Here is a 27,215-nt window from a genome sequence, read left to right as displayed (position 1 = left end):
CCTCACACCCCACCATCAGTTACAGAACCCTGTGCTGTGCCTTCTATACCCTGAGCAGCCATGTCACTTCCTACTTCAGGTTCTTAGTGGGCAGGATGCTCAGGAGTGAGCCCTGTGAGACCCATGTACATCCCTAAAGGAGAGAACTATAAGTCACCTTTGTCAGAGCAGCCTAGGGTATGTTTCTCAGCTCATGCTTCTTACACTCCCCCTCTCCCCCAGGCCCATTGTTCCTCATTGCCCATCTTCTGTCCACTCTTGCTCAGTGTCTCAGCACGAATCATCATGCCTGGCCATCATATGAGTGAGCCTGAGGAACACCGTCAGGAACCAAGGGAGTCGCCTGACCTGCTGGTGGAGGACCTCTTATGGGTTTTGCAGATGGTGGAGGAACAGGAACATGAGGCGGAGGAGGCTTTGTCTCTCTACTCCTCTCTGTCTTCCTCCCCCTCAGTCCTGTTTATTGAAAGCCTAGAGCAGGTACCTGCTGTTGAGACACCAAGTCCTCCTCAGAGTCCTCAGGTTGCCTGCCCCTCCCCTCAAGCCCTGGCAGCCTTGCCATGGAGCCATTCTGAAGATGAGAGCTCCAGCAGCCATGAGGAGGATCCAACCACTGAGGGAGGCCCTGAAGATTATGCAGATATTTTGCTCCAAAAAGCACTGCATTCAAAGATGATGAAAACGGTGGAGTTCCTGCTCCTGAAATATTGTGAAAAGGAGCAAACCACCAGGGCAGAAATGCTGAGTAGTGTCATCAGAGAGTACCATGACCACTTCCCTGAGATCTTCAGTGCAGCCACTGAGGTCATGAAGCTGGTCTTTGGTGTAGTTGTGAAGGAAGTGGGCCCCAGTGCCCACACCTATGTAATGGTCACCGCCTTGGGGCTCTCCTATGATGGCATGGTGAGCGATGGGAACAGATATCCCAACACCGGTCTCCTGGTCACTCTTCTGTGGGTGATTGCTGCAGAGGGTGATTGCGCCCCTGAAGAGAAAGTCTGGGAAGCATTGAATGTTTTCGGGGTGCGTGATGGGAACGTGCATTGGATGTATGGGGAGCCCAGGGAGCTCATCACTAAAATTTGGGTACAGGAACAATATGTGGTATACCGCCAGGTGCCCAATAGCGATCCTGCATGCTATGAGTTCCTGTGGGGTCCCAGGGCCCACGCTGAGACCACCACATCGAAAGCCCTAAACTTTGTGCTCAGAGTTGACAGGGATCCCCGTTCTCTCCCATCCCTGCCTGAAGGGCCTGAGTGTAATGAAAATCACTTTGCCTGAGCCAGAGTTGCACCCAGGCACTTTTCAGGCCCATGTTCGTTAACTTCAATTGATGGGCATAAAGTGCATTCCATTTTCAACTCTGTGTTTGAAGAGAAAGCAGTAGTGAGGCTTAGGGAATGGTTTGGGCTCCTATGATAATTGAGTAATTTATGCTTTATAACTTTGTGAATTTTTAAGGAAATTTTCTAATGCTATTCCTTTTCATAGAAATTTTCATAAGCTTTTAGCATGTGTTTGTAAATGACATTGGTCACATATATATTTTTACATGTCCAGCTCAAGAGTAAGAGATTTGCTACTGAGTAATGTAAATTGGGACACTTCCAATCCTCCTTTGTGATCCCAAACTAGATAACATGGCATGATAAAAGGATTTCATTGGAAATGTGAAAAAACTTGGCAGTACAATCAATGGAGTTAAGCATTAGAAAAATAAAAGGAAAATATGGTTCATTTTTGCTTCTTTGCTTGTCTATCTTTTCATGAAACAACTTATCTAAGGATCCTTGTTCTGGAAATAAAGTGGAGGGATTTCATCTGAATAAAGAGGACCCCTGCTCAGTGGTACCTTTAATCCCCAGATATTCACTGAGCCTATGTCCTCTGGAAGGCCCTGTATTAGTAGTGGGGACACCAACATAAGCATGGGCACACCCACCACAGGATGATGGTGTAGGAGCTGAAGTTATATCAGGAAGGGGTTAGGGGTCCCCTAAGTCCTACAGAACAAGTAACATCAGGTGAGGCGGTGGGCCTCCAGGGAACAGCTCTCAACTGTGCATGGCCTGAGCCAGGGTATTTGGGAAAATGTGATTCCCTCTGCGGGGGTTGATTGTAAGGCAGCTGGGGGTGGCAGCGACACATTGTGTGTCTGGGTGTGAGAGGGAAGTGTGAAATGGAGCATTGTCCTGACAGGTTCCTTTGGGATCATGGATAAACCAGAGGGAAATCTCCACCTGGTTAGGAAGGGTGGTTTCCTGCATGCAGTCTCAGTGCCATTGGACAGTATGATCATTAGGCATGTTATACCCATCTGCACAGATTTCTACAGAAATACAGTTACTGAGCCATGAGTAACGATGGCCTTGGAGAGCCACAGCCCACAGTCTAATTGGGATTGAATGTTAATGATCTTGAGTGTGATCTGGCCAATCATTATCAAGGTGTTGATTTTGGGTGGGGGGCAAAATGAATGAAAGCGTTTGTTTGGATGAAAGATCAGCTTGGATGGACGGAAAGAGTTGTTCCTAGATTCTCTTTTTGGCATCTTTGTGTTGTGTCCAGCTGTGAAGTCTCCCCACACTCCACACCTGAATTTCAACATAAATCCATAAACTGGGAAAACTTACTGAGTTTTATTTGTGGACCATACTTTTTGGACAGTTGGGTGTTTTATTCCATACTGAGTTATATATTCTCTAATATGAACTTGATAACAAATAGCTAATCACAAGTGCCAGAGGAGAGAGTGGGAGAGTCTGGGATAAACATGATATCAGAAATAACTGCCATTCTTCACAGTTCTGATCTCTGCCAGGCACTGTCAGACCCACTTACTTCAAAGAGGAAGACCCTGAGGCTCTCAGGGCCAGCTAATATCCCCAGGATCACATAGCTAGTAAGGGACAAGCAGAGGTTGGATCCCTGGTCTGAATTCCATCTAAAGTCCATGCTGTTCACACCCATCCCAACTGTATCTAACCTTATGACTCATAAATCATTTTTCTTCTCAGTACTGCATGATGTCTCTAGGGAAATAAAAAGAGGGACCTGGGGCCAAGGCACTAAAAGCAGATCTAAGGAAGGAAGGTGACAGTGCGAGTCAAACGCAATCTGGGTACTGTCTGTGGCTTTTATTTACCAAGGTTCCCCGGCCCAAGTCCCAGGGTCCCTTGAGAGCTGAGATGTTGGAATTTCTCCACATGACAGCACCCTTCCCCTGGGCTTTCCCTGTGTGCCTTCTAGTCCATCCCTGGATCCTGGCCCGCTAACCAGGCTGCAGCCACTCACAGTGGAACAGCCCTGAATCTCCTACCCCCTATATCCTCACACTCCCTGCCCCCAGCTTAGAACATTTCTACTCCCTGCAGAAGTACTGGCCATCCATTCCTCTCCCTGGAACCACTCTGATGGAAAAATGTCTTTGAATTTGAACAGTGACCTTTAGATACTCGAATATCCTAGGGATGTCTTCAGCACATTCTTAAAATGCTTTCCAAATGAATCAATGAGTACAGTATGATTGGGCCCATAATCTACCAATTTGGGGATGTAACCCTGAAGTTAGAGGGAAGGTTTGTTAGAATACCTGCTGATTACAGCAGGAGTTTAATGGGGTGTCTTATTTGAAACTGGCCACCAAACATATACATGGATGAGTCAGCTTACCTAGCTGGTCAAATTCCAATGCCTCCTTCCAATGCATGGTAGATGCAGAAAGACCATGGAAATCACTGTGGAGCAAACATCTACAGAGGCTAAATTCCCCCAAACTTGGAGCCCCCTTGTAGGTGAAAAATGGTTTCTGTGTAGACATGCTCATCCAAATTACAAATGAAAAAAAAAATTATCTTTCCCCCAACTGTTTCATGTCTGTGTGTCTGTACCCCAGAAAAAGAATCATTTTCATTGTACCCGATGGCACCTGTATAGCTGTTCGGGTATGTACAGTCATGTAGAGGGTAGCAGAAACTCACAAGATTTTGGTCATGCATCAAGAGGAAAGAGAAAATTCTCAGCCAACTGAGATTATATAGGTTATCTCAAAGGGGGGTGTAGAAAATGTTATTGAGTGAAGATGGCAAACCCACTCAGCTGATATTTACAGGATCCTATGAAAATTACATGTGATCTGTAGTTGAAATCTGTCAATGGTAGTCTTCGAAAAATTTGGAGAATTTAAGGCAAATTTGACCTCAGAAATTTCTCCAAGAAATGAAGGTTATTGTCATAACAAATTATAATTTTTTGAGCACCTAATATGTAACAGTGTATGGAAGAGTTTACAAGGTCTCATCCTATTATGTCTTCCTCTCTTTGTGGGCGCATCAAAAAACTACATTGCCAGTCCACTTGTTGTTAGGAAGGGACATCTACCTATTGTCACTGAGATCTGGTCAGAAATATTGTCACACCCAGACATTTGTGAGCTAGTATGATTGTTCCTGCCTTTCTATTTCATTCAACAGCAAACATAGCATGCTTGTGTTGAGTTGGTGGGACTACAATCTTGAAGTGTCCCAGATCCCTGAGTCACCCATTAAAAGAGATCTCCTGCCCAACTCATCCAAATTTATATGCACACTAAAAGACTTTTGTTACTTTAAGCCATTCAAATTTCAGTTTTTCTCTGCCTCATCAGCTTGCAGTTACTTCAACTGACTATTACACAGAAATTTTATCTGCTATTAGGTGTATTTAAATAATTAAATTACAAGCACAATCCTGTATATAATGCATGTATTCTCTTGGGGAAAAAATTGTAAAAGTAGATAATTATCCCCTTTGTAAAATCCTTCCTAATTTCAACCTCCTACTCAGAGGTGACCAGAGCTAATGTCATGGTTATAAGCTTAAAATGCAAAGGGTCTGAATATTTCAGATTTTTATAAATATTGCTGAAATTTTCAAAAATGCCATACCATTCATATGCTCATTTTAAAAATATATATATACATTTTATTGATTTTTTTACAGATAGGAAGGGAGATAGAGAGCTAGAAACATCGATGAGAGAGAGACATCGACCAGTTGCCTCCTGCACACCCCCTACCGGGGATGTGCCCTCCACCAAGGTACATGCCCTTGACCAGAATCGAACCTGGGACCTTTCAGTCCGCAGGTTGACGCTCTAGCCACTGAACCAAACTGGTTTCGGCCATATGCTCATTTTTTATGTGAGTATCTTTCACTTTTATGTGTTTTAGCATTCCTTTAAATTTTTATTTGAATTGTGGGCAAAAATATTTCCTCACTCTTGTTTTAATTTGTATCTCCTCCATTTTCAAATTAGATTGAAAATTGAAATAAGACATTAAGAACATACATCTCAGGTAAAAACGGCTGTTTGAATTTTAACTCTTTTGTCTGGCTCCTGCACCTGATTAAACACAAGATATTTACCTTAGCTTTCAGGTGGAGACCTGGAGGCTAAGGCAATTTTCCTTTGCCTGGGACCAGGACCACAGGAGATTGATTCCCACTGACTCAGTAACCTTCAGAGATAGAAACTGTAGATAACCTCTGAGCTCTGCTTCTGTGTTATCAGCTATCATAAAAATAGGGACACATTCCAATGGCCAGCAGGATGTGACTGGTAACGACCCTGCCCCTGCGGGCTGGCCCCAGTCTTTAGAATGTAGTCTTTAGGATTTAGAATTTAGAACAAAGAAAAATTCCCGTGCTTTGAGCCTTTAAAAGGACTGACTACACCTGAAACTGTGCGGTCATGTGGAGTCCACCTGCGTGTGGTGCTCTCACGGCCGTCGTAGCCAGTTTTTTCAACAAATACTTGCCTGCTTTTTAAATCAATCATCAGCCTCCGGTGGTCTTATTTTGAACCCAGGGTTCGACCTCACAACAAAAAATAACACTAACTTCATTCCTCTCCAATATAAAGCTGGATTTATGCAGTAATGTCCTGAGTAACAGGATTCCTTTGGGCATGAGTTAACATCCTGAAATTCTGAAATGTCAACAAAACACTTGTCTTTTACTTTGAGAAGCACTGATTTGGTCAGGAGCCAGGGAAGGGGACCTGATTGGACACCCTCAGCCAGTGAGGGGCATTGGAAGATTGAGGGGAGAGCAATTGCCAAAATCTAGGAGAGAGACCACATGCAGCACCAAGTCCGGAGGGCCCCAGGCAGGATGGCAGTCAGGGCTCTCAGTCCAGAGTTCAGGCTGGGGGGGGGGGGGAGGGGGGGGAAGAGCCCAAAGGAGAGAAGGTGGGGAGGAGAGCAATACAGGACAAAGAGCAGGGATAGGCTGGGGAAATCTCTGAATCATCATTACCAGCTGGATGTTTCAGGGTCTATCTGAAGAATGGCCCAGTGACCTGCCAGACTCCTGTCCTTAACCTTAGAGTCCCCCTGCCTCTGTCAGGAATAGTATAGCTGGCTCCCTGCATCATTCAGATGAAGGACATTTCTTGACTGCTCTAGTGGTGTACATGATGCCTGCTAGCAGCTGCGGACTTTCCACCTGTGTGCATGGCAACCCCACATAGAAGTTGGGGCTATGTGAATGAGTGGGATTGGTGACTGGGGACCTAGAGCTGAGAGAGGTCAGGAATACCCATGATCTGTGCCTGCTGCAAAAAGGGTGAAATCAGAAGGGGAAAGTCACAGGACTAATCGTTTCAGACTCTGCAGACAAAGGGCTGGGTGTGGATGTGCTTGGAAAAACTATGCGTGTATTGTTCCTGGCTCATACTGACTCAGGGTTTCTGAGTTCTTGGCACAATAAGGGCAGGTGTCCTGTTGCTACCACTGCTGGCCTATGTTGCCAGCAGACACTTTCTGGGATACCTGATTGATCCAGGTGCAGATGTTTTCAGGGTGAATGGAAAATCCTATGGGATGGCACCTTAACTTGGGGATGTGTGGAGTCCAATGCTGGAAACACCTTGGATGATCCTGTTGAGAGAGCCTCCACCTCCAAGATGGTGTTTGGCCCCAGGGTAGAGGTGCCCATAATGACTCTCTCAATAATGATTCCCATAGGAATTCTGAAGTTACATGAGCAGTTGGAGCACTGGGTGTTTCTTTTCTTATGTTGAAATATTTTAAGCATTTATTCAAGGATACTTATTCCAATATATATTTCAATTAAATAAAACAATTTCAAAATTTGTGTGATAAATGGCCAATTAGCACATGAAAAGATGCTCAACATCAGTGGTCCTCAAGGAAATGCAAATCAAAACCCCAAGTAGACACCACACCACACCCATAGGATGGCTACAATCAAAGGTTACCATGTGACCTAGCAATTCCACTCATAGGAATCTACCCAAGAGAAATGAAAACATCTGGCCATACAAAATCTTGTCAGTGAATGTTCGGAGCAGCATTATTCATAACATCCCCAAAGTGGAAACAATCCAAAAGTTCATCAACAGTATGAGTGGATAAACAAAACGTGGTATAGCCATACAATGGAGTATTATTTGACAAAGGCCACACGTGAACCTCAAGCTAAGTGAAAGAAGCCAGACACTGATAGATCCTCCCTTTCTCCAGTTGATGGATAGAGGTAAACCCCTCCTTTGGACGGACATTCCTGAGCTCTGAACCACCAATCAGCACCTGCCAAATACCCTAAGCCCCCGATTCCTAAGTCCCTAGGTCCCTAATCAATCAGTTTGTGCTGAGTGCCCTAAGCCCCGCCCTCTATCCTTAAAGGTGCGTGTAAGCCCCTCGATCGCTCTCTTCCGCTCCTCTCTGTGGAAGCAGCTGGCAGAGGTACCCTTCCCTCCAATAAAGCCTGTGTGTCCTGCCATCCCGGTCTCCGGTTTACCTTCTCTATTTAATCTATCAGACACAAAGGATCAAATGTTGTATAATTCTACTTATGTGAAATGTCCAGAACAGGCAAATCCAAAGAAAGAGAAAATAGATTAGAGGTTGCCTGGGGCTGGAGGATTTGGGGTTACTGTGGGGTAACTGCTGACGGGCATAGGGTTTCTTTCCAGGGTGATGAAAGTGTTCAAAATTGATTGAAGTGATGGTTCCCAAAAGTTTCTTTTCCTAATGACGATATGAAAAATAAAAATGTTCACAAGTCCATGGCTTTGGACACCCACAGCTAATATGTTATAAACGAGTGTTCAGAGATAATCACTCAATGATTAGTCTGGAAAACCGAGAATGATTTACCTCCTGTGGACGTGGCTGTATCTGTGTCAGTGAATAAAATAACCAAGTCACCTGCACTTCCCATCATACGTAAATGGTACCACACCCCCAAATGCTTTAGCCGCACTGGGCACAAGTACGATGGTGGTAAAACAGCAGGCCACTTTTAAAAGAAATAACAGAGTCTCCCAGATATTGCTGCTTCTTCCAGGCCAGGAGTGGAAAGTCCTTGGTCTGGCTATTCAACTGGTCAGCTGGTGAGCCGATAACCTGGGCCGAGTTACTTCTGATCCTCCTGCTTAAAACCCACTTATTGAGAAAATAGAAGCCACATTCCTGATCCTGGCCTGCCAGCTCTCGCTATGCTGCATGGATCTGCCTCCCTGGACAGGGCTAGGGGCCAGGGCAAAGCAGGACAGCAGGTTGGACCAGGACGCCAGCCAGACTTAGCTCTCCAGCTAAAGGGAGGACGGAGGGAGGCCATCATGCCATTAGTATTTATGGATTGTGTTGATTAAATACTTGGCACATATGAACCCTCAATAAATGATAATGGTAGCTATTTTTATTGTTACAGACATACGCAATCCTACACACATACACATACACATACACATACACATACACATACACATACACATACATACATACAGGCTTGGTAAGGACAGGTCCCTGTGTACACTGCACACTCAACAACCACACGGCAATAGCAGATGCTCAATAAACATGCTGAGTCTGTGAAGCTGGTCTCAGAGGACAGAGAGGGGGTGCTGCAGGAAGAGCCCGCGTATTTAGAAAAAGTTCTACTAACACGGAAGGCAGGTCCCCTTCCACCAAAGGAGGGCCCCATGAGACAGTGTTATCTATGCACCAGAAAGCGAGCCCTCACCAGGCAGCAAGTCTGCTGGCACCTTGATCTTGACCTTCCAGCCTCTAGGACTGTAAGAAATACACTTCTGTTTATAATCTAAAAAATAAAATAATTTTTAAAAAATGAAAGCAGAGCTTTGTGCATCCCAGTATATCATTTCACAGCATAAGTAAGCATCAGGGTGGCCTGGGCTGTCTGCAGGGACCAAGAGTTATGTTCCCAGCTGCATGGGATAAGCAGCAAATCCATCACTGGCCCTGACCGGTTTGGCTCAGTGAATAGAGCATCGGATCACGGATTGAAGGGTCCCAGGTTCGATTCCAGCAGGGGCATGCATCTTGGTTGCGGGCACATCCCCAGTAGCGGGTGTGCAGGAGACAACTGATCCATGTTTCTTTCTCATCTATGTTTCTAATTCTCCATCCTTCTCCCTTCCTCTCTGTAAAAAAAAAAAAAAAAAAAATCAATAAAATATATATTTTTTAAATCCATCACTGGTCCTGAAAAAGCAGACTGGGGTGTGGGCTCACGGGGAAGACGAAATCAGGGAGGGAGAACAGGCAGTGTCAGCACTGGGGGTTTCTGCCATGAAAGGGGAAGGCCCGGGCAATGGACAGGCTCCACATTTTGAATCATTGAATGGGACTCCAATGATTTGATTCCTTCCTTCCTTCTTCCACCAAACACTTATGAACACATACTAAGAAAGAAGTCCAAGTAAACAAAACAAAATAACGTAACAAAGCATGTAATTTGGTCTGTGGGAGAATGGTAAGATATAGACAGATGCAATAGAGTTGTAAGAAATTATGAACTGTGAGGTGATGGGGAGAGTCTATAATGAACCTGAATTCTGAAGTTTCTGACTAGACTGAAGCTGTTTCTCTTAGTTGAAATTGTGGATAAGTGAGGAGGAGATGGTGGTAATTTGATGAGGAAAGATATAAAAGAAGTGATCAGTGTGGCTCATATAGATGGTGAGCTTCTTCCAGCTGTCCAGGTGGATCTGTCCAGTGGGCAGTAAGAAATATAAGTATCTATCAGGAGAGGGGCTTAGGCTAAACATTAGGTTAGGCTGCCTCAATAGGGGTCATAGTAAAACTGGGGGGGAAAGGAAATGCGGTGCGGGCAGCCGAGGGAAGGAAGGCCTACTCTTGAACGAATTTCGTCCATTGGACCTCTAGTATTCCATTATATGTAGATACTGCATTTTGTTTATCCACTCATCCATTGGTGGGCATTTGGTGTTACCACCTTTTAGTTATTGTGAACAATGCTGCTGTGAGCATTGGTGAACAGATATCTGTTCAAGACCCTTTCAATTCCTTTGGGTATATACCCAGAAGTGGAATTTTCTGTGTCAATATTATAGTTTTGAGAATTCTTGCCAATAGTTGTAATTTTCTGCTTTATTCTTTCTTTTTTTAATAGTATCTATCCTAATGGATATGATGTGGTATCTCATTGTGGTTTTGATTTGCATTTCCCTAAGAATTTGTGATGTTGAGTATCTTTTCATGTGTTTATTGGGCATTTCTATATCTTCTTTGGAGAAATGTCTATTCAAACTCTTACCCGTTTTTTAATCAGGTTGTTTCGTTGGTGCTCAGATATAAAAGTTCTTTCTTTAAAAAAATCTTTATTGTTAAAAGCATTACATATGTCCCCTTCTCTTCCCATTGACCTCTTCCAGCCCACCTCACACCCCCTACCCCAGTCCTTTATCATCCTATTATCCATGTCCATAGGTATGCATATATGCATACAAGTTCATTAATTGATATCTTCCTGCCCACCCACCCTCCCCTGCCTTCCCTCTGAGGTTTGACAGTCTATTCCAGGGGTCCTCAAACGTTTTAAAGTGGGGGCCAGATCACGGTCCCTCAGAGAGCTGGAGGGCCGAACTATATGAACTACTAATTCCTACTGTAACACCTTGGCTGTGCTCACTGCCCAAAAAACCTGGCGGGCAGGATCAGACTCCCCTGGGGGCTGCATGTGGCCCCCGGGCCGTAGTTTGAAGACCCCTGGTCTATTCGATGCTTCTTTGTCTCTGAATCTATTTTTGATCGTCAGTTTATGTTGTCCATTAGATTCCACAAATGAGTGAGATCATGTGATATTTATCTTTCTCTAGCTGGCTTATTTCACTTATCATAGTGCTCTCCAGGTCTATCCATGCTGTGGTAAATGGTAAGAGGCCTTTCTTTTTTTACAGCTGTGTAGTATTCCATTGTGTAGGTGTACCACAGATGTTTATATATTCTGGATATTAGCCCATTTTGAGATATACTGTTTGCAAATATTTTCTCCCATTCCATAGGTTGCCTTTTTAGTCTGCTGGTTGTTTCCTTTGATGCATAGATGTTTTTAATTTTGATATTGCCCAATTTATCTAGTGATCATTTTATTGCCTGTGCTTTTGGTCTCATTAATAAATTATTGCTATGTCCAAGGTTATGAAGTTTCTCCCTTACATTTTCTTCTAAGAATTTTATACTTTTAGCACTTACATTTAGGTTTTTTATTCATTTTAAGTTAATTTTTGTACATGGTATAAGGTGAGGGTCCAACTTCACTCTTTTACATACAGGTAGATAGCCAGTTATTCCAAGACCATTTGTTGAAATTCCTCAGTTCTTAAAGGAATAAATGACAAGGAACACTTGACTGAAAGTAACTGGATGACTGTGAACAAGGCCCTTACCCTTCCTGAGCTACTCACTTTCTTAACACAATCTGAATATGTGACTCGGCTCTTACTCTTTCATCATTTTTTATTCTTCATTTGCCATTCATTCATTCATACAGCTTGCAATATGCAAACTCAGAACTCACAACCTACATAGAATTTAGAGAGTCTTTGGAATTAGATGGGGAAAGAATATACTTTATATTCACTAACCTCTAACTGAAATTAAGCATAATGAATGCAAGCAAGCAACTACAGAAAGATTAGCAGTAACCGGGACTTTTTCACCTGACATTTTCATATCATGTTACCATGGTGGCAGCTCCCTCCAAATATCCTTTGCACTTGTTACTACTTATAAATTACAGTAGTCATTAGACCTGCCATTCTTATTTAATGCATCAATGAAAATACATACATATTTTACAATATCACAATTGTGATTTTTAATATATTTTGATCACTGTATTTCAGTAAAAAGTTTTCCTTTGTATTCCTATCTATTTTCTTTCACACCTTGAAAAATATTATTCTGAGGACTCCACAGATTTTCCCAGATTATCAAGGAAAAGGTTAAGAAGCCATGCCCTATGTTAGTTGCTATGGATACAGCCTTGGCAAGATCCCAGCTGCAGGGAGTGAGAAGGAATACAGATGCATTGAGACAATAAAGTATGGTGATTTCTGTGCCAGGGTACCCAGCAGACTATGCAGCTCCAAGTTGACCAGTCATTTCTTGGAGATTTGTGTATGAGGAGAGACCATTTACTCATAAGCCTTGAGAACTGGTCCTGCTCCCAGTGACCTGCCTCTCTTTGTGCAGGTAATGAGATTCAGATGATATAGACCTCTCCCTTTGGCAGCCGAATATCAGCTTCCATTTCCTCTCTACTACTGACACCAGATATATTCAGCTGCAGTTGGGAGATACTCACTATACTCTGGTAGCTATGGAAATCCAAGAGTTTCCATAGCAACAGCTCTGGTTCAGCCTTGTTGCTAGGGAACACTGGGATCTCTGAGGCTGCTGCATGAGCAAGACTGCTCCATCACTTGAGCAGAGGCTTGAACACAGTTGAAGGCCTGAGCTTCCAAAAAATGGATGGTCTCCTTTGGACTCTGATCTTTTCAGGGCACCCTGGCCCATATCCAAGTGAAAGTGGGATGCACAATGGAGACAAGTCTTGAGAGGGGGATGAGGAGGGAGTGCTATGGAGTAAGAAAACTAATTAGAAAAGTCCAAATGAACCCAACAGATGCCAGTAAGAGGAATTCATGGGGTTTCAGGAAGCTTTCAATTTTCAAGCCCAGCACTTGGCTGTTTTCACAAGAATTTCACACAGCACACACCTGTTTGATTTCAAGAGAAGGCACAAGGTTATATCTAAGGTCAGCCTCATGGCTGGGAAAACTATGCAGTCCCACAGGGCCCCCTGCTTAGTATGGCTCTGCATGTTTGATATAATGCTTTGCTGTCACCATCTTGAAATTCAATTTTTAAACAAGAAGCCCTGCATTTTTATATTGCATTGGGCTCTGCAAATCATGTAGCCAGTCTTAGTTACAACCCTCATTTCACAAAGGAGAAAACTGACCCAGAGGGAGAAGATATAAGTAGCCCAAGTTCATATGTCGGAAAACATACTTGGGGATCATTGTATTTGCCCTTAGCTTTTGAGACACCAACAGCTTGACCCAAAAAGCCTTCAGCATGGGAAGGAATTCCTTGGATCCTCATGGCAGGAAGATAGGGATGGCCGGAGTCATGGCCCTCTCATTTGTTCTAGGGGTTGAACAAAGAACTAAAGAAAGTAAGGCTTTGGGGAACTCAAGTCTAGTAGAGGAAACTACCAGCATTAAGTATATACAATTGGAATTAGGGCTGAGGCAGCAGTGAGTCCACGGTAGGTGGTAGCAGCTCTGGCTCTACTCATGTCTTAGAAAACCCTGAAGAGGATATCTGCTTCCTATTTCCCTGGAGCCTTTAGAAAGTAGATATTTCCCATTTCTTTGTTTCCTGGGTACTAATTCTATGGCAATAGAAAAAGCTCCATGCAATAGTATATTTAAGTGAGACTTCACTCCAATGGAATAGACTATGACTATCTCACAGAGGAGGAACCTGAGACTGAGAGTTAGGTATCTTGCTTAGAGCCACACACGCTATGACATAGCGAAGCCAGGACACAGACTTGGCTTAGTTTGACCCCCAGGCCTGTTTTTACAACTCAGCCAGCGTGGGTGGGTTGCACCCCAGCTCACCCGACACAGAACAGCCAGAGGCCTTTCCCTGGTAAGCCTGTACCTCTGCTGTCCTGTGGGCTCAGGTACATCTGGCACATCTCACTTGCCCCCAAGGCCCATGACCAGCATATTTGTCTCAAAGCTTTCTGGTGGTTGGCACCTGTGCCCCAGGCTGAGATCCTTGCTCTGGCTGTATTCTTTCACTGAAGGACTCAGGCCATGTTGACATGTTTTGTCTCAAAGACAGAACAAAAGAGTGAATATGAAAAGAACTTTGAAAAATGTCACACAGCAAAATGGCAGCTGCATGGGTCCCTAAACCTTTTAGCACTAGGGGGACACTGTCTTTTAAGATTAAAATGGCTACCTCAGGAAATACCAGATTCTGCTCTCTTCATGCGAAGGAGTAATTTAGCACTCTCTCTAACCCTTGTTTTATCCCTGAGGAAGCCAACTATCTTCCTAAGCTTACTTTGACAAGAGCTTATAGCAAAAGAAAACCATGTCAATCCCCACTGGAAAGCAAAAGAAACTGAGTTACTTAAGGGGGGCTTGCTGCTGCTTCTTCTTCTTCTTCTTCTTCTTCTTCTTCTTCTTCTTCTTCTTTTTTTCAAATTTAAGTTGAAAGGGTTTGTTTTGTTTTGTTTTCGTTTTTTGAGGTATAATACACATACAATAAGCTGCACAGATCCTAAGTGTAAAGCTTGATGTGAAATTTAACAAATGTACACTTCCATGTAATCATCCAGGCCAAAATGGTAGTTGTAGTTTTAAATACAAACCCCCACAACTCTGCTGGAAGGTTTCCACAGAATTAAGGCAGAAGGTCAATGGAGTAGATGGCCTTGCTAACCCAGCAGCACCAGAGCTGTGATGGAAAGGACAGGGACTAAGGGATAAGAATGAATATAATAGGAGGAGAGGAAACATAAGGGGACATTGTGGACATAGGATGTGCAAAGGTTCAGGGGTATGATATAGCTTAGGAAAAGATTTCAGAATAAGTACAGCATAAGATGGCTCACAGGGTGTCATTGGGGTCAGGGATAAGATATGGTTACAGAGAAATGAAACTGAGCTTCCTCTCTAACTTAGAAGCTGTCTCTGAGGCCAGGACAGTCTGTGCCTGTCTCATGGGCATGTCAGGTTTTATTGCTTGTGGTCAAAGGTTACTGATGCACAATACATGGGACCAAGGGCAGGGATGGAATGATTCTCATAGCAACATGGAGAATTAATTCGAGTCTCTGCCTGAAAAGTGACATTGCAGAGCAAGTTACATAGACAGATTTATCTGACAGATCCCAGCACAAATTGATCCACGTATCTATGACCAGCATAGCACTGATGTTTAAACCACTGAATATCAAAGAGATGTTTAGCGTTATAAAACCTAAATGCTTATTTCACTTCATTGTCTCAGCCTGTCATTTTCTCCCTCTTGAAATACTTGTTCATTTCATGCAGAATGCATTTCCTATTCTGTCTCAAGCCTGTTGTGCAATGACCTTCTCTCTCTCTCTCTCTCTCTCTCTCTCTCTCTCTCTCTCTCTCTCTCTCTCTCTCTCTCTCTCATTACCATTTTTATCTAGAAAAAAAAAAGAATTAGATTTTCTCCTTTTTGAAGAAAACAACTGTCCAACAGCTCCAAATGGAAACAGGCAGCGTGTGATAGGAAATCGCCCTCTGCTGGCCGTGTCAGTCGTGGGTTCTCCAGAGACACAGCAGCAATTGGAGATGAGAGGAGTGATGGGAGATTGATGTGTAAGGAATTGGCTCACAAGATTATGAAGGCTTACAAGTTTTTCAATATATCTGCAGAGTGAGTCAGCAGGCTGAAGATAAGGAGCGACCCAGGGTGAGTCAGCAAGCTGTAGTTCCAGTCTGAAGGCTGGCAAGCTCAAGACCCAGAAAAGAGCCCATGTTTCCAAGGCAGAAAAAAGCCAGGTCCCATTTTGAAGGAGGGTATCGGTAATTTGCGTTCCTCAGTCTATGAATTAAATGTTAATCGCATCTGCAAACAACCCCTCACTGAAACACCCAGAATAATGTTTGACACTCCATGGCCCAGTCAAGTTGACACATAAAATTAACCATTGCACTGGTGATGTGAGCCTCTTTGAGGGGCCTAAACTCATAGCACTTAATTGCCCTGATGCACTTAGGTAATTGCCCTGGTGGGTGTTGTAGGCAATCAAAATTCTAAGTAAGGCATTAATAGAAACCATGCACACCAAACCAAAGAGAAAGAGCATATGATAAACCATTTAGCTTTCACTTAAAAATATATAAGCTAATTAAAACAAGGAACACATTGTCTTACTTAGACAGCAGAGTGATAGAGTACATGAGCATGAATTTTCGAGTCAGGAACTCTGAGCTTGAGCCTTGGCTTCCATGCTTAACCTCGCTGAGGAAGATTGCAAGGGTCAAGTCCTTTCTAAATCATAAAGAGTTTGGGAAATCCCAGCCCTGGGAGTTGTAGGCCCCTGTCTCTGTAATGATCTACTAAACCTGGTGAGCAAGAGAGAATTGACTGTGAATGAGGAAATGATCAGAACTTAGAGAAAATAATGACATTTTGAAGTGAATAATAATAATGCACAAGCTTAGGTGGATATCAGCCACGAGCTTAGGCTAGAGGAAGTGAGAAAGAAGATTCTAGGAAGGAAAAGGCAGAAAACAAAATAGCACATAGCACATCTGTGGTCCCACTGCTAGAGACTCTAGAAGGTATGGTGGCTACTGAAAGATGATGATTCTAAAAGGGGGGAATCTTCTTCTGTCACTTCAAAAGTTTCCCAATCTCAAATAATCCAAATTCGATTTTCTTCTTTTTTTATTGATTTCAGAGAAGAAGGGAGAGATAAAAACATCAATCTTGAGAGAGAATCATTGATTGGCTGCTTCCTGCACACCCCTTACTGGGCACCGAGCACACAACCTGGGCACGTGCACTGGTCGGGAATCAAACCATGATCTCCTGGTTAATTGATGTTTCTCTCTATCCCTCTCCCTTTCTCTCTCTCTCTCTCTCTCTCTCTCTCTCTCTCTCTCTCTCTCTCTCTCTCTCTCTCTCTCTTTCTCTCTCTCTCTTTCTCTCTCTCTCTCTCTCTCTCTCTCTCTCTCTCTCAAAAAATCAATAAAACATATGTTTTTTAAAAAGCAATGGTGTAGATCCCAAAGAATTATTTCAGGGAGGCTAAAGCTGAAAATGGATTGAGGCTTTCAAGGAAAACTTCTAAAGACAGAGAAGTAAAAGTTCTTTCAGGCTATGTAAGGGGGATAAGAAAAACTTTTTAGAAGAAAATAAATCCTCTCTTGTTGGATTTTTCCTTTAAGAAAATTTATTTTTCCTTTAAGAAAAAGCTAAGAAAGACTGGATGGAAGGGATGGAGATGGGGGAAATCCAGGGGAATGGTGAGATTGCTGGATCCCAGAGGTTCCAAGGAGCTAGTACTTCAACATATTTTTTAAGGGATCACAATTCAAATAATAACAAAATACAATGGTAAGAAAAAAATAGAGTCACAGAATGCTAGAATTCTTTAATGCTTTATAAATCCTTGATAGGGGATCAAAAAGTCGGTAAATGAGTAAGACTGCCTGTGAACAGAGCATTATACCAAGCACAAAGCACAGCTATGAAGAAATTAAAGGCACATCTGTGCTCTTCCCTTGAGAAATTTTCAGTGTAGTTTGGGAGTCTCAGTAAGACCATGTAGTATATAAACAATTTTCCCTGCACCAAACTCAGAAATGCAAACATGTCATTTAGTTCTCTTTTAATTAGACCTAATTGAGCTTCTAACCAGACAAGCTGTTATTCCATCACTGTCCACACCTAGTGCCTTTTCTGAAGGGTCCACAGCCCCTCCAGGAATGTCTCCACTATGGCATACTTTCCATTACACTCCAAGGCTATTTGGGACCACAGCCCTCTTGAGGCACCCAGAAGCTCCAGTTTGAACCCATTGTTGGATTCCAGATGATTCGGTGCCTTGGAGCTTTTCTGTCCTGGCACTCCACCTCGTAGGAAGGGAAATATCTTCAAAGCTGCTGTCTCAGAATTCCAGCTTGCAAGTAGCCCACAAGTCCTCTCTACTCTATAACCAAAGTCTTTTTCTGGAAGGAGGGAGCTTTATAAGAAGAAGAATACAGATTTGGGGAAAATATGGGCATAATATTTCATTAGGGACAATAGCAGAGGCATAAGTATATGTATAAACTCTATACCAAGGTTAACACACATAAGCACTTTTTAAAAACAGAACAGTCTAAGTAAGGGTTTTGTCAGGTGATGCAGGCTGTGGAAGAATTCACAAGTAAAAGAAGAGATCCAGAGAGGAAGTTTATTTTACTTTCCACCAAGGAAAAGGACCAAATACTGCTAGTCAATACAGGGCAGACAATAAAGAGTGGCCTGGTCTTTTAAGCAGACATTGTTGCTAGGCAACAGGAAGGGAGTGGAATTCTGTTGAGGCTGAGAAGAGATATCTGGAGTTATCTTGAAAAGTTATATTTTCTTTGCTTCCCAGGAGACAGACCGGCAGAGGTCCTAAGGAGGTGACTTATCAGTATTTTTCCCAAGCCTGTAAAACAGACTGGAGCAAAAGTTATGAAAAGTTCAAAGAGGTTTGCTTGAAGGATAGGGGAGAGAGGAACTTTCTACTAACTAGAAACACCTTGGTTCAAATTATCCCTAAATTGTGAAAATAGCCAAAACGGGTTTAGCTCTATCCCTCTCTCTATCATCAATGTTTCTGCACACCCAGTAGGGGGTGTGCAAGAGGCAGCTGATCGATGATTCTCTCTCATCAATGTTTCTAACTCTCTATCCCTCTCTCTTCCTCTCTGTAAAAAAAAAAATAAGTATATTTAAAAAATAAAATAAAATAGATTGTGAAAATAGCAGGGAGGGGGGTGCAAGAATGTTGCCTTAAAGGTAGCTTATTTTATTGGACAGTTCAAACAGAGGAGCCAACAAACTTAGGGTTTAATTATCAGGCGCTTCTCATAGCTTGTGGAAGACCATATCAAAGAAAAAGAAAGACTTTTTCCCTGTCCTTGCATTAAGGGGAAAAAAGAAAAGCAGGCAAATGGACAGTGATAACTGGTAACAAAGAAGGGTGGATGGTCTCTACATGAGGCTGTGGTGGGAGCATCGCCCATTGCATGTCCATCAGGTACCTGGCACTACCCTACGCACCCAACATTTTTAGCTCCCTACACACAACACCCTTGTTTTCTAGATGAGGAAACTGGGGCTCAAGTCATGCCCCCCAAGTCCACAGCTACTGAACAGGAGAGTGGAATTTTAACCAAGTATGACTTAATCTGATGGCGAGGCTACTTCCTGAGCAAGGTAATGGCATGAGGAAGATAGTACCACGGATCATTTTGGGAAAAGACAGGGCAGAGAAAGCAGATTAAGAAAACTATAGCAATCAGAAAGAAAAGAGGTGAGTGAGTTGGCTTCTAGAGCTCTGAAGAGAAGTCTCGGGGTCATCAGGTAAAAGCTAGAAAAGAGGTAAGTTGGCTTCCAGATACGTCAAGTTCCTATGGCAATGTTTTAAGAAATTGGTCCTGAGCCCCTGTGAGAGTTTCAGGCACTGCTGATATCATTACTAGGATACTGTCACTGCTTCACAATTGCAATCAATGCAGACTGCTTACTTTTGCTACAATTGAAGATGCGCAATATTCCAGCAGCTTCTAGAATATAGGGTGGTGAACTGAGCTGGTCATGAGACATGGAATGGCGGGAGCTACTTGCTGTAAGATACTTATCACAATGGTCCTAAAGGGCTCAAAGAAAAAGGTAGCTCCTGGACTTTGGGGAAACTTGGCATCATGAGGGAGGGCCATTTGGGAGCAAGCAATTCTAATCAAACCAAAGAGTGACTGTGTGGAGGGATGACTAGTGGCTGTTTTCTATGGAGGTCTGACAGAGTTGTAACCATCAGTAAAGTGTTGTTCGGAGTGTCTTACTCCCTTTCAGTGTGCTGCCAAAAATCCTAGTATTTAAAACTGTAACAAAACCAAGAATTTAGCTGAAACTGGTTTGGCTCAGTGGCTAGAGCATCGGTCTGCGGACTGAAAGGTCCCAGGTTCAATTCTGGTCAAGGGCATGTACCTTGGTTGCGGGCACATCCCTGGTAGGAGGTGTGCAGGAGGCAGCTGGTCAGTGTTTCTCTCTCATCGATGTTTCTAGGTTTCTATCCCTCTCCCTTCCTCTCTGTAAAAAAATCAATAAAATATATATTTTTTAAAAACCAAGAATTTAATATCTGATAAAGGGTGAAAGAACCTCAAGAGGGCCCCCTAGGTCAGTCAATGTGCATTTCCACCCTTTAGTGTCCAGTCAATGGTCTGGGTCCAGCAACAATTCCATACCTGTAAGGACAGTATCTGAGCTATCCCCGTTATTTAAACAACTTCCTTAGACAGAATCTACTTAACTCAAAGCCTGAATATGACTACCAAGAAATCCAGCTGTTCCTAGCAATTGAAACATTTTATAGCAAAGAAAAGACTAATCCACCAGAGTTCATTCAAGGAAGCTTGATATGTCTCTGAGTTACTAGGGAGGACCAAAAGGCCCCAGAGGAACTGACTTCTTCTTCCTCCTCATTTATTGCACCCCCCCCCCAAAGCTCCCATTCCCTCCATCTCTCTACATCCTCATAGGAACTGACTCCATCTCCCTCTCCATCCCCGTCCCTACACCTCCTATACCTCTATACTCCAGCTTTATATGAAGGAACGTCTCCATCCACCTTCCTGCCATTTCACTATGACTCTTTCTAGTTCATCTTATAGCAACTAACTTTGGCTCCCTTTCCTTTGCAATACCCAGCCTAACATGAAATGCCCCCTCTTGCTCTCCATATCTCCCATGTGCATATACTTCTCTATCCCACTCACAGGAACCAACTACTTTCATTCTCCTCAATTACACCTGCATCTCTCTCTGGTCAAACCCCAAATGAAGGCACCTTTCCTCCCTCCTCTCTCCCTACACACAACTCCCATAGAGCTATCTGGTTCATCCTCCCATAAACAGATGTCTGTTCCCTGTGTCAAAATCCCATTTACACTACCCTAAAGCTCTCTGGTACAGTCCAACATGAACTGACCTCTGTACCCTTTCCCTCCCATCACCCCCATCCTACAGCAGCTCTCTGTTCAGGCTGAGTGAACTAAAAACTGCTCTCCTCCTCCCTATCACCCCCAAAGTCCCTAAAGCTCTGGTTCATCTGCACATGAACTAATTTCTGCCCTCTTTTCCTCCCCTCCCTCAGTCACTCTTTTCTGCTTACATAGATCACTTCAGTCCCTCCACTTCTCACTCCCATCTCACTCCCCACCCCTAATTAAACTGAACTCTGCTACCTTTCCATCCCATTCCACCTGACGCCCCCTACAACTCTTTAGTCCACCCACAAGTGCTGACCCCTATTCCCTCTCTCTATATATGCTCATCACATCTGCCTCCTTCAGCTCTATAAACAATCCCCATGAGTGGTTCTACTCTGATTTTCCCTACCTACCCACCCTTCCATACATATCCAGATTTTACCCAACCACTCCCCTTTAGAACTCCCTGGTCCAGCTGCACAGAAACTAACTTCTATTTTTCTGCCCCCATCCCCCTGACATCTCTTGTCCAGTCTCACATGAAATGACCTCTGCTCCCTTTCCTCACCAGCACCCTTAACTCACTCTACAATAGTGGTTCCCAACCTTTCTTTGGCCATGCCCCATCTAAGCATCTCTAAAATCCTGATGCTCCCCTGTGACATATAATTCTTATTATTCGAAAAGTGAACCCCTATTCACATGGAGGAAGCCTAAAAGGCCATTAACTTTGTCTAAGCAAGCTTCTAAAAAATATAGCATCCGCCCTAACCAGTTTGGCTCATGGATAGAGTGTTGGCCTGCGGACTGAAGTGTCCCAGGTTCAATTCCGGTCAAGGGCATGTACCTGGGTTGTGGGCACATCCCCAGTAGGGGGTGTGCAGGAGGCAGCTGGTCGATGTTTCTAATCTCTATCTCTGTCTCTTCCTCTCTGTAAAAAATCAAATATATATTTAAAAAAATAAAAAAATAAAAAACATTGCTGAAACCGGTTTGGCTCAGTGGTAGAGCATTGGTCTGCGGACTGAAGGGTCCCGGGTTCGATTCCGGTCAAGGGCATGTACATTGGCTGCGGGCACATCCCCGGTGGGGGATGTGCAGGAGGTGGCTGGTCGATGTTTCTCTTTCATCGACGTTTCTGGCTCTCTATCTCTCTCCTTTCCTCTCTGTAAAAAATCAATAAAATATATTTTTAAAAAATGCTTTAAAAATAAATAAATAAAAATAAAAAAACATGGCATCCATAAAAAAGAAAAATAAAGGAACAAAAGGACAGTTGAAGTACTGAGGAAGAAATCACTAAGAAATTGCTAAATATTAATATGAAGTGATATGAAAAATAGCAAATAAAGTTTCAAAACATATAATAAAGTGAAATGCATAAACTTCACAATATATATTTATATACTGCACATGAGGCCCCTAGAACCATAAGAAATGCAAAAATTTCGGTTAATAACACATTCTCAAACTGCCCCCCTTAAAACTCAAATTGCCCCCCTATGGGGTGTGTACCTCACATTGGGAACCACTGCAGTACAACTTTCTACATCATCTGCACCTGCACTGACCTCTCCAACCATTTCCTCCCCATCCTTCTCACTTCCTCCATCCATTTGGTCCTGTCCCACACACAGACCCCAGCCCTCTCTCCATCCACATCCTCCCACCCCCTTGCAGCTTTATTTTATGCCTCTACATGCACTGGCCCAAGCTCCCTATCTCCATCTTCCTGAATCCCCTGCAACTCTCTGCTGTAGTCCCTCATCCACTTATTTTGTCCCTATTCCCTCCATTGAGCAACTGTCAACCTATCTTACAATGGCTGCTTGGCACAGGAGATTTATGGGGGTTTGGAGGTCAAGTCCTTCAGGATGCCAGTGTCCAGGGAATGAGGCCCACAGCCATGCTTCTTAACATGCTCCCCACCTAGGGTTGCTAGTTGAAATATAGGACACTCAGTTAAAATGAAATTTCAGATCAACAATGAATAAAGAAACAACAGCAAAGTCCAAATGGGACATACTTGTACTAAAAACAATTTTGTTGATTTGAAATTTAAGTTGATCTAGATGTTTCTTTTTTTATTAGCTAAATCAGGCCACCCTATCTTGGAACTAGGATGCCCTCAGCAGTCTGAAATCCATTCTCTACCCACCCTGTGTGGATAAAGGAACATTACATCCTTGTCCATTTTCCATGCCAGCCTTCCTGCTCCACACCCTCAGCCTAGAGCAGAGACCTTAATGCCATCTGCCAGGGATTCTCTTACCGGTCATCCCTTGTGGAACCAGAAGGAAGCTGAACAAGGTCACCCAGTGCAACCTGATGCCAATATTCTAAGAAACCATCAAGCAAATAACTGACCTGAGGTTGGCTGAATTAAACCTACTGTCATAAGAACTGAACCTGGATTTCCATGATTTCTCCAAACATGACTTGCCAATAACTTTTTTGGCCTAACACTTTGTCAAAACCATTTTTAGGGCATCATTTAAGCTTACATGAAATGGATTCTTCTGGTTTTGACTAACAGGTTCCCAATGCAAAGAAACAACTCATGCCAATAGCAAAGGATTATTTCATTTTCTGCCCACAGGCTGGTAAGGAGTTTCAGATCTACCAGTCTGCCTTCAACACAATGGTTTAGAACACATGTGTCAAACACAAGGCCCGCGGGCCAAATCCAGCCGGCCAGGCCTTGTGGCCCGCACCGCGCTGTCATCACTGCACTCCGCTGTCAGTTTATGACATTGTCAGTTTATGACTGTTCAGTAAACCATTCGGCCCACGATTTAGGCTGGATTTTAGATTTTGGCCCCTTCTCTGATTGAGTTCGACACCCCTAGTTTAGAAGATTAACTTAGTCAAGACCAGAGAACTCCACTCTTAGAGAACAAAAGCTCAAAGTAAGAAATGCCTTATTTTAAGACAAAACAACTAGGAAAAACACAACCAAATGCAAGTGAGAGAGCTCACTGGACTTTTTCAAAGAGAAAGGTGTCAATGAAAACCATAACTATCAGAGAGATATGCCTGCTGCTTGTGGTGACAAAGTTACAACATGTATTTTCCTGAGAAGTCTTTCTGTGGGACTGAATGACAAGAGCGGAACAATACAATACGAGGTAGAATGGCAAATGAGTGAAAGCTCTAATGTGCTCTTGTTCTTTTTTTTTTTTTTTTTGAGAATTAAAGGAAGCAGCAGGTCACTTCACAAAGAACTTATTGTCAAAGAACACTTGCAAAAGTTGAAAATGGATGCGAGGTTATTACTTAAGTATAACAGCGAGGTTAATGGGGGAAAACATTTGTGTTCTCAAAAACCAGGTTTCACACAATAACAGGCACTAAAACTAATTGTATGTGCTTAGAGTAGGGGAGAATACTCTCAATAAAAGGTGGTTTTTTTCATGATGTGCAGGAATTCTTGTTCATTGACTTGCCCGTCTCCATCCCCATCAGCTTCGTCAATCATTTCCTGCATGACAGTAAGGATTCAGGTTAGATGAATTCATAATGAAGCTAAAATGTGACCAAGCAATTGACTTTTCTAATACTACATGAATAGACAATTGTCTAAGTCATAATTTGTTATATATATATATCACCTCGAAGGGAGCTCAAGTGGATTCCTAAAGCCTAACATTGAAAATAAAACTGTTCACGTGTGTATTTTTCTGGGAGCAGGATGCATAGGTTTGTCACACTACAAAAGGGAAATTAAGTGGTCAGCAGAGGGACAAGAAAAAACCCTAGTTTTCCTTCAAAGTGGAGCTCACATTAGACAAAATGTAACTCAGAAGAGTCACCCAGAGCTCCAAGCAGGAATTCTGGGTTCCAGACTCGTGTATTACAAACCTGAAGCTCCTCATCAATGATGTTCTCACCCAACTCCATGGCTACACGTTTGAGATTGTCGAATGATATGGTCCCAGTTTCATCATCATCAAAAAGCTTGAAAGCTTTCAGGATTTCTTCTTTGCTATCTTTCTCACACTTAAGAAGTAGAACATAAAATACATGAGTAGGGAAACACTGCAGTTATTCATTATTGTATAATCCATCTGCCCTCCCCTACATCATAGCTTGATCTTGGAGACAGCCTTTGTGACATAGGTCCTAGGAGATCAAACATCATTCAGGGTAGAGAAAGAGGACAAATTCAATGACATTACAAACCCCAGAGGCTAAAAGGGAACCTGATAAAGTACTGCACTTAAAACATTCTTTCTATACAAACCAGAGAGAAATTGGACTTGCTTTTAAAATATAGAAGAGGGGTACAGTTAAAATTAGGGGCAATAGAGCAACTGCATCTTGTCAAAATGTGAAATACTGTAATATTGTTGGTGTCTGTAGGTTTTATTGCTTGTGTTTACCGTATTGACATACCAGTTAAAGGAAGACAATAGTAAAAAAGTGACAACAGTAGTACCTTCACTACTTTACAGAGGGCAACATGACTTTTCCTATGACTTTGTGGTCCTGACATGCTAACTTACCATTTTCTGAGTTACCACAATCAAGAAGTCATTGAAATTCATTTTTCCCGTCTCTTCCTTGTCAATTTCACTTATCATCTTCGTAATCTCTTCTTTCTTGGGTTCAAATCCCAGTGCTCTCATCACCACCTACAATGAAAATAGGAATATCTCAATATACACATGTCAACATAGCAAGAGCAAAAATGACAGTTTTGGGAGCATTAATCCAGCATCTGCATGCATTTTATTGAATCACACTTGAAGTAAAGATAAGGGAAACAGCAGTGTATTCCTCCCTTGTTACTTTTCTCAGGGAGAAAAGGACAACTGGAGGAGAGTGGTGACAAGGAAAGAAGACAAAAAGGCACAGGAAAGGAAAGGCAGCAGAGCAGGAATGTACAGGTCTTGCCTTAATTTCCTTAACATCAATGGTCCCAGTTGCATCAGTATCGAAGAGATCAAAAGCTTGACGGATCTCCTGTATCTGCTCCTTAGAAAGCTCCAGATTAGTACCCAACCTTTTTCTCGGGAAAGATGATGATGATGATGATGATGCCATGAAGCCCTCCTTAACGGTAGAGGCCTTTAGATGCTTTACAAACACATAAGCACAATATCATGTAAAGTAGCCCATATATTCCATAAAATAAAGACGATCATATATGCTTTTAAAATACTCCATTCCAACCAAACCCAAAGCTTTGCTTAACTGGAGGGATAATAGGGTTTACTGGGAATAACAATCTTTCCATGCACCTCTATCCCTTCCTCTTTTTTACTATTGTTTCTAGAAGCAAGGACCAGAAGCTAGCTAAGAACCAGAGTGTGGATAACTGTACAGATGATACACATTCCCTGAATTCGAATTCTAGAATTTCCTTACAATAGCCACTCGCGGTACTCCGCTTCCCTCTAAGTATTCGTTCTGATTACTTCTAGATTTGGCTAAATATTAGTGTTAAGATGTACACTGTGTCAATATCGAATAATAAAACTCAATCCATAGGGCACATCTCTCTCTGCCTTCCCTAAAAGGTCAGAGCGTCTCCCGAATAGCTCTTATATTTAAATTTAAATTTCAAAATGAGCATTAATATCATAAACCTCCCCCCAAACACTGTGCGGAAACTTTGGTACTGAGAAGCGTCTGGAAGGCCAGAGGTAAGAGGGATCAGACCTTAGAGGAAGTCGCGTCTTCTTTGCCCTGGGACAGTTTGCCGGGAAAGCCAGCAGCGCCCGGTGGGTGGGTGGGGGGTCGGTGGGGGTTAAGGGGAGGCAGGAAGGAGGCACTGGCCAGGCTAGGAGTCTGTTTCTTCGGGTCCTAGGGAGAAAGATAACACAGGGAGGAGGGGCGTGCTGAAGCCAAGAACCGCGGGGGAAAGGCAGAGAAGGGCTTGGGAAAGGCTCTGCCTTTGGGAAAGCGGCGCGGTAGAGGGCAGCACTCACCATCTCGACCGACTCCGCTCCGGGTTGTTAAGGTAACCAATGTACACACAGTAAATGGGCGCAGTTCCCCTCACACCACGCGCGCAGCCCCGCTCCCCATTGGTGACGCCCTCGCCGCCGCCGCTTGCCATTGGCGTAAGGCTTGGGTGGGCGGGACTAACGGACAAAGGCCCCGCCCAGGTCTGGGAGTG

At 43.2% G+C, this 27,215-nt stretch overlaps 2 protein-coding genes across 3 annotated transcripts; one reads left to right on the top strand and one right to left on the bottom strand.

Annotated features, from left to right (window-relative positions):
* Positions 1-285: 285 nt before the first annotated feature.
* On the top strand, positions 286-1,284 carry LOC311615546 (melanoma-associated antigen 8-like; the record flags this gene model as incomplete). Its single annotated transcript, XM_084870892.1, has 1 exon — positions 286-1,284. The coding sequence occupies one exon, from the start codon at positions 286-288 to the stop codon at positions 1,282-1,284; it is 999 nt and encodes a 332-aa protein (XP_084727018.1).
* A 22,968-nt stretch (positions 1,285-24,252) lies between these two features.
* Positions 24,253-27,156, bottom strand: CETN2 (centrin 2). 2 transcript variants are annotated; one of them, XM_084871159.1, is made up of 6 exons: positions 27,025-27,156; positions 26,756-26,899; positions 25,988-26,170; positions 25,597-25,725; positions 24,953-25,090; positions 24,253-24,572 (listed from the first exon to the last, which is right to left on the bottom strand). In XM_084871159.1, exons 1-6 carry the CDS (start codon positions 27,025-27,027, stop codon positions 24,483-24,485), a joined length of 687 nt encoding a protein of 228 aa, XP_084727285.1. In that variant the 5' UTR covers positions 27,028-27,156; the 3' UTR covers positions 24,253-24,482. The 2 variants fall into 2 exon arrangements, with proteins under 2 accessions (XP_084727285.1, XP_084727286.1); XM_084871160.1 differs by lacking the exon at positions 26,756-26,899 and having other exon boundaries at positions 27,025-27,129.
* Positions 27,157-27,215: the final 59 nt, after the last annotated feature.

This window comes from Pipistrellus hanaki, assembly GCF_964339955.1.
Source record: "Pipistrellus hanaki genome assembly, chromosome: X".
Lineage (NCBI taxonomy): Eukaryota > Metazoa > Chordata > Mammalia > Chiroptera > Vespertilionidae > Pipistrellus > Pipistrellus hanaki.
Note: the sequence above shows the minus strand (reverse complement) of the source record. Positions and strands in the feature narration are given on the sequence as shown.

Coding starts and splice junctions, on each gene's coding strand:
- CETN2 (XM_084871159.1), bottom strand. Junction 26,171..26,755: donor AAGACGCGACTTCCTCTAAG/GTCTGATCCCTC, acceptor GTGTTTGTAAAG/CATCTAAAGGCCTCTACCGT. Junction 24,573..24,952: donor TCATTGATGAGGAGCTTCAG/GTTTGTAATACA, acceptor ACTGTCATGCAG/GAAATGATTGACGAAGCTGA.